The sequence below is a fragment of the Phyllostomus discolor genome, chromosome 13, assembly GCF_004126475.2.
Source record: "Phyllostomus discolor isolate MPI-MPIP mPhyDis1 chromosome 13, mPhyDis1.pri.v3, whole genome shotgun sequence".
Taxonomy (NCBI): Eukaryota; Metazoa; Chordata; class Mammalia; order Chiroptera; family Phyllostomidae; genus Phyllostomus; species Phyllostomus discolor.
In genome coordinates this window covers 46,819,387-46,841,159 of record NC_040915.2, presented here as the reverse complement: position 1 = coordinate 46,841,159, position 21,773 = coordinate 46,819,387, and the positions used below count along the sequence as shown (strand labels likewise).

Here is a 21,773-nt window from a genome sequence, read left to right as displayed (position 1 = left end):
GACGTTGCAAAGGCCGATCAAAGCTTGTTCCAGGTCCTGGTCCCCGTCTTTCCCTACACAGAACCCGGCCCTCCTCCCCAAGGGCAGAGGCTGGGGCTCTGGGGTTCCAAAGAGCTGATCATGGTGTCTCCCGGCTTTCTCCCATATCTTCCCAGAGGCCCTTGGCTCCCAGCCCGAGTTCCTCATTCCTAGCAATTTTACCAGGGAGCATCGTGTGCATTGCCGGGCGCCTGTGCCCGAGACCAGAACTTGAACCTCAGCTCGCTTAGGTACTAGGAATGGGAGGGTCTGCCTCTGCCGCCATCACACCCCCTGCTGCGGGACAAGAGAATTATGGGGACCCCCACACCGCCAGTTGCGCAAGGCGGGAAGAGGTCATGATCCTGGCGTCATTTGCTGCAAGCTGCTCCATGGGGTAAACCAAAGGTCCCCAAGAACAGAGCCACCCCCCTTCCTTGGCAGGAATAGACAGGACGAGGAGGAGAAAGACCGTTTATTTCTCCACCCACAGTGGGACTGGTAGGTTTTCAAAAGAGCAATCACTGGCATCCCTTTAAAATCTTGGCTGACTTCCACCGAGGCAGCCAATCAACAGAGGCGGAGCTGGTGAGTTGCCTGGGCAACAGGCCCCTGGTTGGCCGAGACCATCAGCCACCCCGCTGCCCACTTCCAAGTAAGGGAAATGGACTCTTTGCTCTCCAGTCTGCTTTTCAGACCTGCTGGCCTGAACTAGGCCTCCTCTTCTCCCTCCTGAAGCCAGAAACGCCAGCCTTTGGGTCTTGACACTGGGAACGATGTGATGGAGCGGATGGGGCGGGGAGGCAAAGAGAACAGGGCCTTTATGGGGACAGACGGAAGGCCTGGGCATGGGAGGGGAGGAGGAGGAGGACGTCAGGGTCCCAGGAGGGTGAGGAGACGAAAGCACAAAGTGAGATACCTCTAGGACCTCCTCTCTGGCCCGCCCCTTTGCAAAACCGTTAAAAAATCTGGGGACAGAGATGGATGACAGAGATGGGGGTCAGCGGAGCTTCCCAAGCACCCCTTTTTCTCCTTGGAGCTAAAGCATGTCCCTAAGTGCTTGACACAAATTCTCCTGCTGGCAGACAAGCCTGTGCAGATGTGATAAGAGACACAGATGGGATCCACGTGGGGTGTCACAGGGGTCTTCTGTCTCTTCCCCCCGGTTTGGGGGTAAGTCGAGGCACGTGGGTGTGCGTGCATGTGTTCAACAGGACATGTGTGTTTTGTGTGAGGGGTGGGGCTCCGTCTTTTTGGTAGGGAGGTCGCTGTGGTTTCTGGTACTCTCTCTGCAACCCTCTCAGGGTCGGAGCTGGCTGGCCTGCCGTCTTCCCATCACTCTCAAGGGCCACCAGCCAAATCTCTGGAATGCTTCTGGCTTCTTCCTCAGGCTCCTCCCTAGTCCCGAACCTGGGCCACCAGGAGGACACACCTGGCAGAGGAAGGCCTGTGCCAGACAAGGGGTAAAGCAGGAGGGAAGGTGGGCAGCCGGGGGCCTCAGGCCTTGGCCGTGGCCTCAGACACACCCTGGGCTGTGAGCTCGGCCAGCACGTTGTCCAGGTAGCTCGCGTCCGGGTAGCCGTGGCCCGTGAGGTTGGATCCAAACTCGGTCTTGTGGTGGATCTCGTTCCACACCACGGTGTCCGACTCGCCGGTGGTGTTGGACGTGCCGATGGTGAAGATGAGCCTCCGCTCCCAGGCAGTGATGAGCAGTCTCAACACCTGGAGGGCAGGGTGGAGGAGCGGGGTCACAGGCAGGCCCCGCCCAGGGCTGGAGCCCCTCCCCTCTCTGCCACACCTTGGCTCCCTCAGGACCACCTGAGCCCGCCCAGCAGGGTGCCACGTGGCTGCCCAGCCTGGCCTCTGCCTTCCCTGGACTGACTCTCCCAGTAGAAAGCTCTCGCCAGTTTCTGGGCCTGTTTCTTCTGGGGCTAAGGAAGGGCCTCAAGACGATGGCCTCTGCCGTGTTCGGTCTGGACCTCACACTGGGTTAAACAGCCGCTTTGTGACTTCACTGGCAATATTTAAAAACCTGGAGATTTCGCCTGAAAATCAGAATTTCTGGCTCCTCTCGAAAAGCAGAAAGTAAAAGCAGACAAAATCTATAGTGAGGTGGTGAAGAGCCGGAAATGCCTGGGTTCAAATCCAGGCTCCACCACTGGCTAGCTGTGTGACCTGGGCCGGTTATTGGTTCTGTCTGGGGCTCTGTTTCTTCATCTGTAAAACCCAGTCAAGGCCTTGGCCTCAGCAGGCCCTGGCAGGGCTGGACACACGCTAGGGGGCTGTGGTCACCGCTGGTGTGGGGAGGAATGCGAGAGCTGGGACTGGGGATAATGAGCATCACAGGCCGGGCTGCCCGTGGCCGGGGCCCTGGCCCATCGCCCTGCACCCACCTTCCGGCCCTTCTCATTGTTGGGCAGGTAGCAGTGGCGCGGGAAGCCTCTTGCGGTGAACTTCTTGCCTGGGTTGGGGTGCTCAGGGCCCTGTGGGCGGAGAAGCAGGGGCTTGCACCACAGACGGGTGGTGGGGGCCTCAGAAGGGGTCACAGGAGTTGGGGTCAGGGTCCGAGGGGGGCTCACCTGGATGCCTGTGGGGATGTCATAGACAATGCGGATGGTCTGGGTGTCGGCGAAGCCAGGCAGCGAGTGAGGGATGAGGTGGAACTCCATCTTCCCAGGCGGCTGCGTGCCCGTCTTCTCCCCGTAGATGGCCTTGCAGGTGGGGCACTGCAGGCTGCCATCCTGGGGCAGGGGAGGCTGCGGATGAGGTCCCCAGGTGTCCCGGCCCCTCAGGGCTCCCTTGCCTGTTCCCCGCCCACCATCCCCACCGGCTCACCTTGTTGCCATTGGAGTACATGGCCACGAGGCACAGCAGGTGGTACATGTGGCCGCAGCGGCCCAGGCGGCCCACGAGCTCGGGCCGCACGCCCTTGTGCCGGAGCACGCCCTCGTAGCCGGATGCGGTGACCAGCCGTTCCATGCAGATGGTGCAGTCCTGCGGGGAGGGCACGGAGGGGGGACGGAGCACGGGGTCGGGCAGGACACCGCCCCTTCCATTTGTCCCAGGGAGAGGACCTCCCTATAGATCAGATTCAGATCTATGGTTGCCTCGCACCCCCTCCCGAGACACGAAGGGCAAACTAGCAAAAGCAAAACTTTAAAAAAAAAAAACCATGTGGGTGAAAATAAGATACGAAAACTGCTGATCACCAAAAGATCGATGCCCGTGATTCTACGACGTTTCGGCATTTCTGTTTATCAAAAGGCTTTGTAAAGGAAGCGGAAGGGCAAGCCCACAAACTGGGAGAAGGGGCTGGGACACTCAGAACCTCGAGGACTTCCCACCAACGGCGGGGGAGGGGAGAGGCAGCGGCGGAGGGAGGGCCCTCCGCCCAGCGCGCCCCCTGGCGGACTCACCTCGTCGGGCGGGTTCTTCACCTTCTGCATGTACCTCCGCACCACATCCTCAGGGTTCTTGCCTGCAAGGACAAGGGGGCCTGGGCTTGAGGGCACCCTGAGGCCTTGGCTCGGGATGGAGTCAGTCAGGGGTCAGAGAGGTGGGGTTGGCAGGGGTTAAGTGTTGTGGCAGAAGGGGTCAGGGAAACGGGAGTTGAGATCAGGAGATGGAGGAGAAGTCCTAAGTCCCCAGAACAAACTGGAGCTGAGGGGTCAGGGGACTTGTGGTCGTAGGTTAGTGGGGTTAAGTTCAGGGGTCAGGGTAGGGTGCGGCGGGAGGGGGGCGTACTTTTCTTGAGGTGCTTCTTCTTGGTCTTGCGGCACACCCCAGGCACGCCGGGCACGGGCTTGACATCGCTCTTGCTCACTGGCGGTGGGTGCAGGATGGGCTTGGGGGCCCTGGTCAGGCATACAGGCAGCCCGGCGGCGCACAGCAGGATCCCGGTCATGCCTGGGGGCGTGGCCTGGGCAGTCAGGGGCGAAGAGCCCTCCATGCCCCGCCCACCCAGCAGTCCCATCCTCCAATCATTGGAGACTCTGCTTCAGATTCCGCCCACCTGCCCAGGGATCATGGGGTCCTGAGCTGGATGAGTTGGGTAGGCCCTGGGCCGCACACCTGGGCCTCACCCCAGGTTAAAGCCAAGTGGAATACCTTTTGCAGGCCCAGCCCACCCGGGGCCCAGGGCCCAAGGGGCGAGGGCGTTTCCTCCGGGCCCCTCCCACCAGCTCATTAAGGGGTGGAGTCAAGGGGTCTACAGGTGAAGCTGCCTCCTCCTGGGCCCCGCCCTCCTTTCGGGTCCTGGGCTGGACCTCACCTGCCAGGGCCGGGTGGACTGGCCCGGTACCATTCAAGTTCTTCACTGGAAGCGCGGGGACCCTGAGGGGAGGAGAGAAGAGGCTGCAGCTGGATTCCGGCCCCCACGTCAGAGGATCAAAGGACCCTGGCTTGCCTTCCGGCTCTGGCCCCTGGGCACAGCCCGACCCCTCTGTGCCCGTCCCAGACACCCAGAACGAGCCCCAGGGAACTCGATGCCAACGCTGACATCCTTCCGTGATAAGGCGGGGTGTCACCAGGACCCCGCTGGGGTTATGATGGAATGGACCCCCAGACTTGGTACCGACTCTGCCCCACTCCACAGCTGGCCTTCCCCCTGGTGGGCGCGCTTGGCTCCAAAGGGTCCCCGTCATCGGCCACTGGGCCTGGAACCCAGCTGTTAGCGGGCTGCTCCTACATCCTCTCAGAGTTTGTGGTGGGAAGCACCAAGCCCCATCAAAGGTCTGGGAAAGGAGGACCAGGGACTCGGCACGTTAGGGAACACCTGGAAGTCTCCCTCCTGGGAAACGCACAATCTGTACGAGCACATATTAAAGCCCCTGATGACTCCCGGCTAAGGGGGAGCGATGGTGAACCCAGGTTTCCCAAAGACACTCGAGGAAGAACATTTTGTTTTCGCCTCTGCAGTGCCTACGGACGTCAGCTCCTGAGACGAAGGCACTGTCTTCTCTTCAAATGAAGAGACCCTGGGAAAACGTGGTCTGCGTCTCCTCTCCACCCCGCCTCCAGAGAGCTCCGGCTTTTGGAATCCGCCACAGCTGCTTTCATGTCTCGGCTCAACCGCGAGCCAGCCGGGTGACACCCTGCACGGCATCACCCTTCTCACGACGAGGGGGGCACCTTGCTTCTGTTGGCTGTGAAGAGCCAAAGAAGCTTCCACAGGGACCAGGGGCCAAGCACCACTCCCAGGACCCAATAAAGGCTCTAATGGCATTAGTCATCATTGTCACCATCACCACTGTCCCTGTGGCATCTTGGGGGAGTAGTTTCGCCTCCCTGCACCTCAGCCCACCACACCGCGGTGTGACTTCTCCTGCCCTCGGAAGGGAAACCGTAAATGCATCGCCGTGAGGAGCTGGGGCCAGACACCCAACCTCTGTGACTCTCGGTTTCCTTCTCTGTGAAACGGGGACAGCAGCGCCTCGCCCCTGGGGCCGTTGGGGGTGCTGCACGAGGAAGGCTGCTGTGATCGGTGCGGGGTGCCTGCGGGAGCCCTCACGCCGGTGCTCAGCGGTCAGTGGGCACCGTCCCGGGACGGACACGTCTGGATAAAGCGCTGGATTCTGAAAGCCAGGGGCAGCCTGAGGGGCCTGGGGGCTGGGCCAGGACGGGGTGCAGGAAGGGATGGGCAGTGACGGCTGGGGGAGAAGCTGCCACAGCCCCCTTAGCCTGCCGGCTGAGGACTGAGCCTGGCCAAGGCTGCCTTGTCACCTGGCCCTGGCAGGCACCGTTGGCACCAGGGCTCTGGCTTCAGGCAGACAGGACGCTTGGCAGGCTTGAGCGCAGCTGCAGTGGGTCCAGAAACACACACACACACACACACACACGCACGCACACATGGTCCCTTGGGGAACGTGTGTTGTGTGCATACACACACACACTCATACGGATATACACACATACGTGGAGAACACTGCACAAACAGGCATGCCCCCAGGAACATGCCCCCCATACGTGTACACACACAGGCACACAAAACACACTCTCCATGGAGACCCCTCCCCCCACACAAATACAGACACAGGCACACAGATCCTTGGGGAATATGCCACACAATGTCTGCATGCACACACACACCAGGGAATACATGACAGGCATGGGTATGTGCAAAGATGCACATGAAAAATGTCAGGAAACTCGCCCTGTGATTTGGACACACACACTTCTGCATGAGGAATACCACACAAGCACACACACATACCCCCCCAGGGAGCACACCACACACCAGAGCTAGGACACATGTGTGCACACGCTGCGAGGACACTTGGTCGGCGAAGGTCGCTGGCTGGTGCAGAGCCGCACACCTCCGGCCGGGGCCGCCTCCCAAACTCACATCGCCGAGAAAGAACAGACGGCAAATTCAGGGGAAATGCACCTCGGTCCTCGCAAGCATCTTGAACTGTGCAGCCTGTAAGGGGACCCTGCCACCTGCACATGGGGACTTGGGCAGGTGTGCTGTGACCCACAGTCCCCCACCATGACACACAGATGTTCAGCTGGGAGGCCCACCCTTTACATAGAATCACACACACGGTAAGACACACACACACCCAGCACACACCCCCTCGGCTCCGGCTGCTCGGCCAATACACACAGGCTTCATCGGGGTCGGCCTCGCCCCTCTGAGGGTCGTGTCTGGAGCACACGTCAGGGTCCCCGGACACTTCAGTGACCTGGCGTCACAGGGCACAGCTCCTAAGGGAGGTGCAGTGGGAGGGCTGGCACCTTGGGGCCCCAGGGTCTGGTCAGTTGAGGTGTGTGTGTGTGGGGGGGAAGGTGCCGTGCCTCAGTTTCCCCATCTGTAATGAGGATAGAGTCTTGTGAGGGTTCAGTGAGTGAAAGCATGCGAAGCTCACTTTGGTGCAGGGCGGAGAGTCTTAAATGTTCCCCGCCCTGCAGCCTGCTGGAGCCCCAGAGACGGGCCGGGGCATCCCTCCGAGTCTTCTCAGGGTCTGTTATGATCCTCCAGGGCCTTCCTGGGGGCGTCACCACCCCACCCTATTTCTATGTCTCCCCATAAGGTTATAGGAAAGCAGAGAGGCATGCACCTCAAGCTTACCCTCTTCCCTGGCCTGTCCTTCCGAATGCTTCTATGGGAGACTACTGCCAACATCTCTAGGTCTCCCCACCCTCCTCCTTCCCTTTTGTCTCATGAAAAAAAACACCCCTGCTTCTCTCCAGGGCTCTCTGTAACACGGGTGGAAAGAGAACTATTTAGCATGTGTAATCCCATATCTGGGCTCTGCCTGTGGCAGACATCACTAGTGGATCGCAGCACACTCTCAAGCTGAGCAGAATCTCCAGCACAGTGCTTTAGGCAGCCTCTACCAATCAGTGACAGAGTGCTGCCCCAGGTCTGCAGAATGCCCAGAGTCTGGTCCAGCTCATGCCCCTGGTCCTGCTGAGCCTTTGGCCTGGGAGTTAGGCAGCAGGGTGGGGAAGGGGAGCCCCAAAGGGGAAGGCTTTAGGTCTCGGGTGCCTTAGAGTTTCTGGCACTCCCTAAAAACCAGAGCCCTGGGTTACAAAAGGCAGCCCTGCTCCTGGGAAGAGGATTGTGAGTGGGGCATGGCGGTGGGGCTGCTTTTTATTTACTTCTCAGTGAGCTGGGGGACAGTCCCGGGTGGCCCCCAGCCCCTCTCAATCTGCAGGCCCCCCGCGAGAACCCAGGGCAGCAGTGTTCCCACGGCGCCTGAGCGTGAGAGCCACCTGGGCCCCCTTTTGATGTGGGATGCGCCGCTTCCTCGAGGCAGTGAGAACATCCTCCTGCCCTGGACAAGAGGATGCTGCCCGCGGGTCCCCCGGAAGGGGGGCTGGCCTTCTCTCTCTCTGCTCCACCCTCTTGGGGCCCAGCCTGGCGAAGGGTCAAACACAGTCCTCCGAGCCCCCTGGACATCTGCTCTGACGGAAGCCCGGCCTGGCCACGCCAGGGCAGAGAGGGGTCCCACCGCCAAGCTGGTCTTCCTGCTGCCTCTCCCACCCCGCCCGATCCTGTTTGCCCTTTGCCCCCGATCCCCTGTGGCTCCTGCCTTGCCCAGAGTAAATCCAACCTCCTTACCCTACCTAATACAGCCAGTGCCTACCCATGGACTTCTGTTTCCCCCATGCTCACCCCTCATCCCTCCACCCCAGTTTCCTCCGTCTCCCTGCTGCCCTTCAAACATGAAGGCGCATTTCCACCCCAGGGCCTTTGCACTTGCCGATCCCCCTCCCGCTGTGCTCCTCCTCCCCAGGTATTCTCAGGTCTTGCTCCCTCACTTAACACAGGCTTCTGCCCCACCGTCTTCTGATCAGCGACCCTCCCTCCCACGTCACTCTAGAGATGCCTGTCTTCGCCCTTCACTTTGTTATTTTGTCACAGCACTAAGTAACCACGACCGGGTATCGTGAAGTCTTTGGCATGACCAGGCCCTCCCTACCTCCGTGACCTCAACTCCCACACCCTCCACCATGCCACTCCAGACACACTGGCTGCTGCTCGAACGCTCTGAGCATGGTCCCCCCTCAAGACCTTTGCACGTGCTGTGCCTTCTCCCCCAAAGGCTCCCCCCACCCCCAGAGGCTCAGTCCGGTCTCTGCCACCCTGTCTCACCTCCTCCTGGCCACCCAGCATCGGCGCTGGCACCTGGCGCACAGGAGAGGTCCGTAAACACCTGGTGGGCGAAGGAATGTGGGAACCCAGGTTTTGCGGGGAGGAGCCCAGTGGAGGACCCGCGTGCAGGGCTCGGGCACCCCGTCCCCTCGCACGCCTTGCGCACATTTGCAGGGAACCTCGAGGAGCCCCAGGGAAGCACCCTCTGCAGCTGCCGGTCCCTGGGGGCTCTCTGCCGACACCCGTCCTCAGTGAGGGCGCTACGAGGCGTCCTGGGGGAGCAGCCCAGGCAAACGTCTCTAAGAAATCCCCAGAAGTGCTCCCCATCCGGTGGGAGGCAGGAACTCCATGGGTTTGGGGGAGCCAGACATGTCCCAGCTGCCCTCTGACGAGAGGTTCAAAGGTCACTGTCTCCAGGGGGCCTTTGCCTGTGTACCTCGAACCAATTCATATCCACTCCTCCTTTTAATCCCCAAGGGACTGTGCTTATCTTGTTTTGAGGACTCGGGCATTTTTTTGGTCTTGCTTTCTCATCGCGTGGTTCCACGCCTGTCTCTTCCGCCAAACTGTGAGCTTCTAGAAACCTCTCTGACCCAGCCCTGTGACCCTCGGATGGAGGAGGAAACTCGGTGCACGTGGTTTCTCAGTACGTGCTGAAGGGGGGAGGGGAGGCAAATAAGAAAATGGTGCTCGGTGGCCTCACGAGAGGAGGTCTGGTATCTTTGGAAGCAGCAGCTGTAATGCCAAATGCTCCCCCGGATGCAAGACTAGAGCGGGGATGGCAAATATGTGACCGGCACAGCACTACAGCCTACACAGCATCCATGGCAGGCATCACCAATCAATCCCCGCACTCCTTGCCACTAAGCCAGAACGCGACGTCAGAATCCCGCTGGGCACTGTGCTCCAGGAGGTCGCCACCGTTTAAGCAGAGACGGCGCAGGAGCTGAAAGCTGCTCCTTGTTGATTTGGCAGATGATGGGACTGAGGCCCAGAGAGGGAAAGCGGACTTTACTAAGGCACCCAGCTGGCTCCAGCCGGGTCTTGGAGTTTCTGAGTCAGTGGCCAGGGTGACCCCACCAGGCTGATCTGTGGGGCCATCTGGAAAAGAGCCAGCCCTCCGAGACCCCTGTGCCCGACAGGTGGCCCCTGGTGCTGGGTCGGCCCTGAGCAGGCTGCGCGGGGGTCCCATCTGGCCACTCTGGCTGCCCCTCTCTGCCCCAGGCGTCAAGGTGGCTTGGGGCCCCCGGAGAGCAGGAAGCCACAACTGACACTCCCTTTAGGGCAGCTGAGTTTCCGTCCCCACCTACTCGGCTGGCCGCCCCGTCCCCCACGCTCTGCAGGCCCCAGGCGTGCCCTAGGCGTGCCCCGTCTCTGGTGATGGTTTCCAGGTCCCCTGACTGGCTTCAGGAGCCCTCCGGACACCTGGCACCTACCCAGGGGCCCCTCGGGAGGCCCAGGGGGGCTCAGGCCTCGGTCACTGGGGTCCCAGTTGGTGAGTGGGGGCAGCAGTGAGAGTGCCGTGTCGTGGGGAGAAGGAAGCTCAGCGAGGGGCTCCTGTGCTCCGAGGGGCTGCTTCTGGCCCCTGTGCCCTTTCCGTGCCCGCCCCACCTGCACCCGAACCCCTGCCCTCCACAGCTCTGGGGCCAGCCAGGTCCCTACCCCTACATCCTCTGCAGAGCCCAGAAGCCCGAGGACACCACGGCCAGCTCTGGGAAGACCAGGTGCCCCGTGGGCCCAGCAAACACACAGGCTGCCGACGGCTGCTGCCTGGAGGCCCTGCCCCCGCGCTCGCTCAGCACCCTGTCTGCCTGGGCGCGCCGTGGAACTCCTGCGGGCCTCCACTTCCCCTGTCCAGTAGGACCTCTCACCCTTGCCCTCCCCACCCAAGTCCACTTGTGGGGATGAAAGGGTACAAATGTCCCCTAAGGAGACATTTTGAGGGGTGGTTTGCCACCAGGGGGTCAGATTTACCCAGAGGCCCGGGAGCTCAGCATCACTCTCCCCCACCCTCTTGGTCTGCGTGTGTGCACCCAGTGCAGAACTCTGGGTGGGGGCGGGGAGTCCCGCAGGGCTGGGGCAGGGTGGGGCGGGCGGGGAGGAGCGGGCTGGCAGGTTCCCACGGCCTGGGGCGGCGTGCGCAGACGGGCCATGTGGTTTGGCCTCCCAGGGAGCGGGGCAGGAAGTGCTTCAGGTCTGTGGTATGGGGCGGGGATGTTTGGTTTGACCTTGTGATGAGGCGGTGGGGAAACAGCCGTGAGGCAGAGTCCCAGCCACTGCACAACGGTGCGCGGCCAGGAAAAGGGGGGGGGGGGGCGGGCAGGCCAGAGGCCAGGTGGGGACACGGGGAGGGTGGGACTTTTCATGTTGTGCTTTTCAGTACATTTTTTTTTGAAGCGTTTCGATGTTAACAGCTATTAAAGAACTGCAGAAACAGAATGTGGACTTTTAAGTAAAAACGTAAAATCAGTGCTAGAAATTAAAAAAAAAAAAAGGAAGGAAAACACTCAAGCACACCTACCACATCAAAGCCCACCTCCCCACCGGGCTCCTGCCTCCTTCCCCAGCCCCACCTGCAGGCTGTTCTCAACATCCAGGGCGACCCTGTCACAACAAAGGCACGCCAGCCTCTCTCCCGCTCACAACTCTGCTGGCTGCCATCTCACGCACAAGAAAAAGCCAAAGCCCTCCACGCGGCCCTCGGGGCCCCAGAGGACTGGCCCCACTTCATCTCTGACCTCCTCGCCCGCGGCTCACCCCCTGCGGCCTCTGCAGCCACACGGGCCTCCTCTGACAGACCAGCTGCACTTCTGCCGCAGGGCCTTTGCACAGGCTGCTCGCTGTCTGGAACTCGCACCCCGGTTCTACGGGTGGACTGCTCCTAAACCCCCTTCCATCTTCGCTCAGATGTTACCTCCTCAGTGCAGCCCCTTCTGACCTCTCGACTTAAAATCGCATCTCTTCTTTCTTACCCTGCAGCAGTTACTGCTCTCTCCCATGCTCCGGAATTTATTTTGTCTGTTGTTTGTCTCTCACAAGAAGGTGATCTCCAGGGTGGGGCAGGCACGGTCTGTGTTGTTCAACGTTCTTCCTCCAGGGCCCCGGGGAGCCCCTGGCACACAGCAGTTACTCAGTATACACAGATCAGTTAAGAAACAGATGAACACAGGGTAGAAAGAAGGCAGAAAGAAATGGCACACTGGGGAAGAGGTGACAGAGAAAGGGCCACCACCTTTCGGGCAGAAGGAGCGTTGGCGGACCAGCAAGGAAGCCACACACAGCCCGGGAGAGGGGCAAGCAAAAGAAATACACAGGCCGTTGACGAAAGAAGGGACCCCTGGCGCCCAGGAAGCGGGAAGAGGTTCTCGGGCTCGCTGCGGACCAGAGCTATGAAACTCAGAACGGCATCTCCACGGTGCGGACGAGGCTGGAGACGTCACACACATCTGCTCGGGTGGGAAGAGGGACGCGCCGTTCTCCCACTGCCGTGGGTCGGAGGTGAAGGGCGCACACCTGAAAATGCGGCCACGTTGGCGTCTGGCCTCAAGCTGGACAATGGCCTGAGTTGCCAGCCCCCTTCACAGGTGCAACAGCTGAGGACCAGAGAGGGTGCTGAGTTCCGCCGGGGTCACACAGCAAGAGGAGAGGCTGAAGCAGGGCCCGAGCTCAGCTTCTGCAGGCCTAACCCTCTCCTCCGGGGTCCCTGAAACCTGTGGAATCGGGGCTTGGAGGGCTACCTGCGGGACTATGGCTTGAAACTTGAGTGGGCAGGCAGGGGGTGGGGGGGCACCCTAATATCCTGGCTGATGGGGGTTTTGAAGCAGAGTGACCTTGAGCGAGCCCCAGACTTGGGGAGCCTCAGTTTCCTCATGTGAAAAGTAGGGACAGCAGGACCTGCACCCTTGGGCTTCTGTGGGAATTAAGGGCAGGGATGTAGGTCAAAGCCACGAAACGGAGGCTGGGACGACAGAGCGCTCAGCCCAGGGAGCCGGGCCGGAGCCCGCCCCTCCCACCCCCCACCACGTGGGTCGGAAAGTCTGAGTCTGCCCCGCAGCTGTGTTCCAAAGCGCTGGACGCTGCCCTCTCAGGAGACAGGGCGGACCGTCCCCACCCCTGCGTGTCCCCCAGGCCCGGGCTGCCAGCTGGCTGCCCGCCCCGTCCCGGGGTCGAGTGGAAAAAACCCCCGGCCATGAAGACACGCCGCCCCCACTGGTTGGGTGGCCTCGGGCAAGTCGGGGGGCCCCCCCCGGGCCTCCACACTGTTGCCCACCCAGGGCGGAGCTGAGGACGGGACATGAGGATGGAGGCAGAGCCCTTCCATGCTGACCACGCGCAGCAAGTTTAAATGCGCTTGGGAGTGGTGGTGGTTTCCCCCCATTTGGCAGATGGGGAAACTGAGGCTGGGGAGGGAGAGCTGCTGGCCGGAGGCCACCCAGCCAGGAAAGGATCAACATGGGACTGGACCCCAGGTCTGTTTGAGTCCCACATGGGAGGGAGGGAGGGTGGAGAGCCGGCCGCAGGGGAAGGGAGAGGGAGCTGAGAAGGAAAAGGTGGGAGAAAAGAGGCCACAGACGGACAGACAGGCGGACACGGGGAGCCACAGAGAGACACCCACTGGGAGAGGCCCAGAGTCGGCTGCGAAGGGTGGTGCAGAGCCTCTGCCTGCCCCCCCCCCCACCCCGTGAGTCATCTCGTCGGATTCCTGACGCCCAGCCCCAGGACCCTTCAGGGGCAGGGTCTTTGCGAAGCGATGACAGTGAGGTCACTGGGCCGGGCCCTGACCCACAGGGCTGGTGTCCTCACAGAGAGGAAATCTGGACACCGAACTCACTGAGGCGCAGACTGTGGGAGGGGCTGTGAGGGCTGGGAACATGGTGAGGGGGGCTGGTGCTAGGGACCGGCCTGGCTGCTCCTCCTCAGGGACCCCACCGCAAGCCCCTGCACCTGGGCCTCTGCCGCCTTGGCAACGGGAAGCTTCAGCAGGAAGGAGCCAGGGTCTGCCAGCCCCATCCTGCCCTCCTCCCCTTCCTCTCACTCGGTAGCAGACTTTGTGGGCCCTGCGCCCACCCCCTGCTCTGAGCCACAGGTATTTCTAGCTGGTGTTCCTTGGACATGAGGATTGGGGGACCTCAAGACAGCCTTGTCTGGCTGGGAGGGCAGGTCAGAGGGGCAGAGGTGACACGGGGTTGGGGCTGCATGGCTTAGAGAAGATGAGGGTGCCCCTGTAGATCCCTACTGCCCCTTTCCGGGGCAAAGTCTGGCCTCTGAGAGGGTCAGAAACAGCGCCGGGGGGAGGGGGAAGGGAACGATACAGACAGGGCGGGTGGGGGGGTGGGATGTCCCAGGGCTGGGGAGAACGGAGCTCTGCCATGTCAGAGGGGACGTGTTTAACGACCAGCACCCCCAGGGAACCGTCTTTCTTCTGCCCACAGCCTTCTGAGCTCCAGCACACTCTGCAGCAGCCCCGGGCTCCCCCGCTGCCCCCCAACACTCCAGCTCTGCGGCTCTATCTGGGAAAAACCTCAGCTCCTACTGCCCCAGCGGGGAAGCTCCACCCCTGTGCGGCGGTGTCCAGAGCCTGCTGGGGTCATTCCTGCTGCCGCCACCCTTTGTGCATGCAGTGCCCCTGCCTGGGGTGCCCTTCCCTTGTCACCTGCCAGCCCCCCTCACCCCTCGGGCCCTTCCCCAAACGTGCCAGGCCCCGTGAGCCCCGCTGAAGCTGTGCGCACCACCGTCCCCTCGGCCTGGAGGGGCCTTTCTCCAGATCCCACGCCCCCTCACCGGGGTCTGCTGGGGACTGCCTGTTCCCTCCCGGCCACGCCTGCCCCCTTCTCCAGGGACTGTGTTCATTTCCTCACCCGCTTGCTCCGTGTGTCTGTCTCCCCACAGGCCTGCACCCCGTTCTTCCTGTTCGCCCTGCACCCACGGTACCTATCTGGGGGGTTAATGTTGACAAATAAAAGCTGAGTGGCTTTCAGGAATTTCTGCAGTGACTAGGACATTCATTTCACCCGGCAACCCTCTGAACCGGTGGAAACTCGGCACAGGGTTCACGGAAGGAGCATCACCGTTACCACAATGACACGGACGGGTATTTTCTACGCCACGAGAGTCCACCCCGTTCCGAGAAAAGTCCGGTCACGACCTCCTGCCTTCATCGCCCACAGCACGGTCCCCCAGTGCAGCTACAAAGAGAAGCTGCCCCGGTTCTGGCTGCGGAGGTCCCTGGAGCTGTCCCTGCTCTGCCCCTCCACACCCGTCCGGCCAGCTGTCCCAGGCTTCCCATTATTCTGGGGCCCTGCACCCCTCCCTCTTCGCCCTGGGGCCAGAGCCAGGTTGCTGCCGACCAGGCCCACGCGGACCCCCCAGGCCCTCCCTGGCCCCCCGAGGTCTCCACTCTGTTGACAGCAGGCCTGTCCGAGAGGAGGGGCCCGCAGCGGAAGGGAGGGGCGGGGGCGGCAGGTGGCGGCTGCTGATCTTCCCGTGGAAAGTTACAGCACCCCTGTCCCCGTACCAGCCTTCCTCCCGGATAACAAAAACAGTCCTAACGGTCACCGCGGCACAGTGGCGGCCCGTGGACTGCTGTGTTCGGGGACACGGCGTCGCCACGGGCTGTGGACTCCTGCTCCCATTGGACAGGTGGTGGGACTGAGGCTCGATGAAGGGGAGGGGCCTGCCCCAGCTCTCACAGCTCCGCAGCGGCCGAGAAGGGATGTGAGCCTGAGTGGACTCCCCACTTAGGGAGAGGAGGCGCCCTGTTCGAGGGTCCCTTCCCTTCCCAAGGCCTCAGTTTCCCTTGGTGAAAGGGGACGCCTGCCTGGGGTGACCTCAGAGACTGTCTGAGGTCATCACCATCGGTCCCCTGGGCCATGCCATAGCCCTACAAGCAGAGCTGGCGTCTGGTGCCTCTTGGGCATCATGATCTGCATACTCCACCTGGCCTTTTCCCTTCTGGGCTGTCCCAAGGTCAAGGTCTTTGCTTCTCCCTCCCATCCCCACTCCCTCAAGGCCTGGTCCTTTGCTGACACGGACCGAGCCCAGGTAAGCAGCTGATAGGCTCACGGGGTCCCTGTCCTGGGCCTTAGATGCCTTAACCCAGGGATTTCCAACCTTGGTAGGACCCGGGTTCCCTTCCTCCACGAAATCCCACTGGGAAATCCTGCCAATACATAGAAGAGTTTCCGGAAAGGGCCATTCTGGTTAAAACAAGAGCAAAGGGTTGGGCTGCGAACCAAAGTGTCATAGGTTCGATACCCAGTCAGGGTACATGCCTGGGTTGCAGGCCATGACCCCCAGCAACCGCACATTGATGTTTCTCTCTCTCTCTCTCTTTCTCCCTCCCTTCCCTCTCTAAAAAATAAAAAATTTAAAAAAAAAAAAGAGCAAAGGGGCCGACCTCTCCTTATCCACCAGCGTCTCCTGCCACTATCTCAGGTCACCCCCAGGGTCCCTGGAGCCCCATTTGAAATCCTCAGAATTAGCCCAAAGCAGTGGTGACAATGCAGGTGCAGCGTACAGGGGAAATATGTTGGACAGGCGTCCGGTGCTTGCTGGAGCCCCTGCGTGAGGTGGGCATGCCCTGGGGCGGGGCCGGAAACCCTCCAGAAATTCGGAGACAACTCAGCACAGATGCTGGAGCCCCGAGTTTCCATCCCTGCTCCCCGCCCCCCCACCCGTGACTCCGGGAAGGTGCCCCCTCCCCCCCGCCTCGGCCTCCCCAGCGGTACCTGGGGCATGACAGAATTCTTTGCAGCAATAAACGAGATGGTTCAGATAACGTCAGCAAATAAACGTGGAATACACACCCACATTTCCTGTTGCTACAACCCCACCCCTTGTGAATGGAACGGTCTTGGGAAGTTCTGAACGGTCCCCCATGGGCATCCTCACTGTGAATTGGGGCGGATGGGAGCACCTACCTTACAGGCTCCGCCTGCATGGACATAAACGAGTGGGAACACGTCAAGGTGCTTAGTTAGCGCTCTGGACGCCAAGTGCATGCTTAACGGATTCGGGATACTGCTTGTGCTGATTATTACGATCGTGACGCTTTGCCCCCCGCCCCCCGCCCTGTTGGGCAGCCACCCCGCGCCAGGGGCCCCTCTTACCCAGGCGGGATGGAGGCACGTGCACTCACGCTGGTGGCGCGCTGGGGTCCCGGCCGGTTGAGGTTGTTCTGGCCCGGGGCGGGCGCACCGCTGAGGGCGCTCGGGCTCCGAGGGGGTGCCCCGGGGGGCTGCGCTGGTTCCGTGGGGCAGGCGGCGGGCGCGGCCCAGAGCGCAGTGCCTGCGAAGGTGGCGCTGGGGCGCACGGCATGAGTTCCAGGTGGCCCTCCAGGGGGCGGCAGGGGCGGCGGGGCGGCAGGGGGCGCCTTGCGGCGCTGCGAGGCCAGGATGGCGTTGGAGGCGGCGCGCGTGCTGTTGACCAGCAGGCACTGCTGGCAGGAGCAGGGCTGGCCGGAGCTCGCGCCCACGGGCCACGACTGCGACTTGGGGATGGAGCCGACGGTGAGCGGGTAGGCGAGGTCCAGGCGGCGGCGCAGGCGGCGGCGCCGGCGCGTCTGGCGGTTCATCTGCGACATGCTGTTGAAGTAGATGAGGTAGCAGAAGCCCAGCGAGGAGAGGTCGAGCCACGGGTGCTGCTTCTCGTAGGCGTTCTGGATGGTGATGCAGATGTCCATGTCGTAGGCCGTCCAGGCGCCGCCGTCGTTCTCCCACTCCCACACGATGCCCTTGCCCGGCGCCGACGACGGGTCGTAGAAGTTGCGCCGCACGGGCCGCATGGTACCTGTGCTCACAACGGGGAGGAGTCAGAACCGAGCGAGAGGGGCCGCGGGGGGCGGGGGGGGGGGGAGGGTCAGCCCAGAGGGCTTGTGGTGACAGCAGTGCCAGGGCGAGGTCGGAGGGAGGGTTAACAAAGCCAGTATCGAGACGACAAGGCGTGGCAGGGGGAGGGGCAGCAGGACGGGCCAGCTCCTGCACCTCTCACAGTCAAGACAGGCTCTGAACTTGGGGTGATCACGGAACCCACCCCGGGGCCAGGGGGGAAGGAGGGGGCAGGGGATGTTGGGGCTGTTCAGGCCAGGTGGGCAAGCAGAGTCAGCACCTGGGGGTGGGGACAGAGATCCACACACACTCGTGGGTGCAGGCAGGCCCACCCTCATCAGCTCACTCACTCCTGGCACAATTCTCTCATTGGCTCATTCATTGATCCACGCCCTAGTCCACACATTCCTGTACTCCTCGGGGTGTCTGGTAATTCTCTCCTCAGTCTGGTCACCTGTGCCCCGAGGCCTCTCCGCTCCCACCCACGCCTGCGTTTGTTCCTGCTCCTTCTCGCCCCTTCCCCCACGCACTCGGCCATCCCTTCCATGCTGACCACCCTATCTTGAAGCCTGCACCCCATCCACCTTTTCCTTCCCCTCTCTCTTCTCCTCCACTTCCTCCATCGGGCATACTTTCTGTGTTACCTGTTTATCCTGTTTTCTGTCTCCTCTCACTAGAAAGTCACCGCCACAAAGCAGGGACTTTGCTTCCGTCGCTGCTGAGTCCCCAGCACCCACACCCAGTCGGTGCTCCACAGGTGTTTGTGGGACACGGGGCTGAATTCACCAGTTCAGACACTGACGCACTTGGGACTCCATTCTTCTCCCCCCTCCCCCCGTGCCTTTGTGTAGCTGTCCCTGCACACGTCCCGTCCTTCGTCCACTGATCTGCTTTGTCATCCACCCGCTGACTCACTGCCCCTTCCTTGCACAAATGTCTGCCCACCGTCTGCTGTTTGGAGGACTCCGTGCCGAGTGCTCATCCAGAAAGAATGTGGTAAGCACAGGACAACCCAGCCAGGTGGGTATTCAGGCCCCCATTTGAAAAATGAGGGCGCTGGGGCATGGCTGCCAGCCACCACTCCGGGACTCCCAGAGCTCTGTGGGGCCCCCCGAGAGCGGGCTCCATGGGACCCCGGGTTTAGCAGAGATAACCGGACGTCCGGGCACCAGAGCCTGGCCCGCCTGTCGGAGCCTCTGGCCCGCTCCATGCCGGGGCCAGCACAGAGAGGTTCCTTGCCTGGGTTCACCTGGCACACCTGCGGCGAAATGGCGCACTTGGCCGCTCCTTGACCGCGGGCAAGTCCCTCGGGCCCCCTGGGTCTCAGTGGCCCCGTCTCGAAAACGAGGGTGACGCTCATTGTCGACTCACCCCGCTGGGAGGAGGCGCAGGGGCGAGCCGCCCAGCACGGGGCTGGGAGGCAGACAGGCCTCGGCTCCAGCCCGGACCGCCTGCCCTTCCAGCTCCGTGGCTGTGAGCAGGTGGCCCAGCGCCTCTGAACCTCGCTCTCCTCAGCGCTGACCTGGGCACGAGCGGACCTTCCTCCTGGGGCGGACAACAGGGCCGATCCAGACAGATACCCTCTCACTCCGGGGATTCCAGCGTTTGTGGTCTCCAGCCCCGCCCTCCTTGCTGACAGCCGGGCCGCTGTGCCCGGTGGTCCCCTCCTCAGCACCTTCCCCTGGAGGCCCGGCCCGATGGGCACCTGGAACACCGTAGCTCTACCCAGGTGCGGCTCCGGGCTCTCCCCACCCTGTACCTGCCCCGCCTGGAGTCTCCGTTAATTGCTGTCCTTCCAGCGGCCTGGGCCCCGCCCACCCCAAACGTGGACTTCACTTCTTCCCTCACACCCCACGTCTAATCTATTGGTAAATCCGGTCACCTCTGCCTTCAAATACACCCCCACCTGACTGTGTCCTCGCCCCGCTGCACCGAGTCCACCCGGGTCCGAGCCACTGCATGTCCCCCGCCTGGACTGTGGCGGCAGACTCGCGGCTGGTCTCCGCTCCGTCCTTGCCCTCTGTAGTCTGGTCCCCGCATGGCAGCCCGAGGGACCCTGTCCAGCACGTCAGATCACTCCTTTCTCCCACCCGAAGCGCACCCACGGTTCCCACCCACTGGCGTGAAAGCCCAAGTGAGGCCATGACCTACCAAGACCCACATGGTCTAGAGCGCCCCCTCTCGCCCACTGCGCTCCGGCCTCCCCTGCCTTCTCACTGTTCCCCCAGCACCCCCGGCGCTGTCCAGCCTCAGGGCCTCTGCATCTGCTGTCCCCTCGCCTGGCATAAGACCTGGCCACACCTGGATGTTCTCACAGTTTCTTCCCGTCTTTCTTTCAGGTCTCTGTTCGGATGTCACCTCTTTAGAAAAACCTTCCCAGGCCATGGGGACGGCTGCCCTCCTCCCCTGCCCGGCCCCTCCTCCTGCTTTGATTCTCCCCCTGGCCCTCAGCTCTGCCTGGCCCGGTGCTTTCACCTGCACCCTTTCTCCTCTCCCTGTCGCCTCCCCGAAGGCCGTCAGCCGGCTAGACGGGGATCTTGACCACTTTGCTCATGGCTCTGACCCCAGCGCCTAGCACGGTGCCCGGCACACGGCAGGCCCTCACGGCCAAGTTTCCTTTGTTCATGGGCATCCCCCCGGGCTGCCTGGCCCAGGAATCTGCAGCTAGATGGGGGGGCCACCATACCCCCCCACCCCACCCCGCCTTGCTCAGGGTCCTGACTTGGGTCCCCACCCCACCCTGGGCTGAAGCCGCTTTTCCTCTCTGTTAGCGTTTAGAATCCAAAGGGCTGGGGACTTTCTCTGCCCTGCGCCAACCACCCAGATCTGGAGAGTGGGGAAGTCGAGGCACAGAGCCATGGCAGCTGTGGACAGGAGAGAAGCAGGGAAGGGGTGGGTCCCTGGGCCCCTGTAATCTCCCAGCTGATCCTATGAAAAGCTCCCCACGGGCCTGGGGCAGCCTCATTCTGCTGACTGATGTGTCATTTTAATTGAGTGCGTGTGTATTGATTGCCCCACCCCCACCCCCGACAGCGGTGTTCTCCCAGGGCAGGCCCGAGAGGGATGAGTTAGAGGGAAGGCCCCAGCCCCTGTGCCTGCCTCGGCTCCCAGCGCTGCTGCGCTCCTGCCAGGGCCTCGGTTTCCCTGCCTGCAGCACAAGGACTTGTGACAGATGGTCTTTAGGTCCCACAAGCCTGAAATACCTCCGTCAGCCACCTGCTGCGTTACCTGGAAGGTGTGACCCCTGGGTGGGAGGGGAAGGGAGGGCAACTCGCTTCACTGAACTGCCTCTGTGTGTGTGGCCGTCTTGAACTGAGCAGAGCAGGGTGGGGGTGGGAGGTGCAGAGTGAAGTGAAGTGGCTGAGAGAGCTCAGAAGTCTCACAGGCCCTGCGCGAATGCTGCCTCCTCCACCTGCAGCCTCAGGGTTCGCCTCTGTGAAACGGGGACGGAGCCCCCAATGGTGGGGCGAAGGGAGACGATGCAGGTCGCAGGGGCTCAGCAGAGCGCTCGGCTGCAGGACGCGCTTGGTGGAGGTCAGCTGAGACGGCCGTTGTTACTGCACGCACCACCCACATCCTCCCTCTGGGCTCCCTGCTCACTCCACGGACTCCTGTTCATCCGACACAACCCCCCACGTGCGCACCCACTCCGGCAAGTGCTTTCCTGCGCTGCTGCTGTGGTGGGCGCGCACACGCAGCGTTTTGTGGGACACCCATCCTCGCACGGCCGCTCGCTACTCATTTTTGCTTTCACTCTTCCTGCCTGGCGGGCGGGTGGCTTTCAGGAGGACGAGGACCAGACCGGGGTTACCAGCTCCAGGTCCAAGGCCTGGCACCCAGGGGACGTTTGCAACTGAACCAGGCAGCCTACTTGGCACGGCTCAGGGCTCAGATGGAGCGGGAGGGAGCGGGAGCCGGCCTTGATGGAGAGGGAGTGGAGGCTGGAGCAGGGGCCCGGCACACCTGGGGCCCCAGGTGTGGGGGTGGCACGCGGTCGAAGGGCAGCACCGGCCAGCTCTGCAGCAAAGACTCTGTGGGCTGGGCCAGGGCTGGGCCAGCCAGCCCAGCTGGCCCTCTCTCCAGGGCTCTGTTTACCAGGGTATCGATTTTCCTGCCTGTTTACTGGTAGTTATTAAAGGCTGCGTCCCTGGAGTCCTCTTCAGACGAGATCGGAACCTGGGGAGTCGGAGTAATTAGGGCAGCGGCTGCCCGCCCTGCCGGGCCCCGCACCCCGCCATGCCTGCCGCCGCCGCCTCGCGTCAGCCTGCTGGTCCACCTCCCCGGCTCACGCTGGCCCCGGCCCAGACCGAGGGGGCCAGCTGCTCCCCTGG

The 21,773-nt window shown here is 62.2% G+C and overlaps 1 protein-coding gene across 1 annotated transcript in view; it reads right to left on the bottom strand.

Moving 5' to 3' along the window:
* Positions 1–475: 475 nt before the first annotated feature.
* Positions 476–21,773, bottom strand: part of DTX1 (deltex E3 ubiquitin ligase 1) — a 34,776-nt gene continuing 13,478 nt past the window's right edge. The window contains exons 3-10 of the mRNA XM_028527802.2: positions 16,726–17,404; positions 4,289–4,350; positions 3,763–3,924; positions 3,435–3,496; positions 2,854–3,012; positions 2,598–2,759; positions 2,412–2,501; positions 476–1,740 (exon numbers count right to left, since the gene is read on the bottom strand). Of these exons, the coding sequence (XP_028383603.1) occupies positions 1,516–1,740; positions 2,412–2,501; positions 2,598–2,759; positions 2,854–3,012; positions 3,435–3,496; positions 3,763–3,924; positions 4,289–4,350; positions 16,726–17,404 (1,601 nt within the window). The 3' untranslated portion in view covers positions 476–1,515. The remainder of the gene's footprint in view (positions 1,741–2,411; positions 2,502–2,597; positions 2,760–2,853; positions 3,013–3,434; positions 3,497–3,762; positions 3,925–4,288; positions 4,351–16,725; positions 17,405–21,773) is intronic.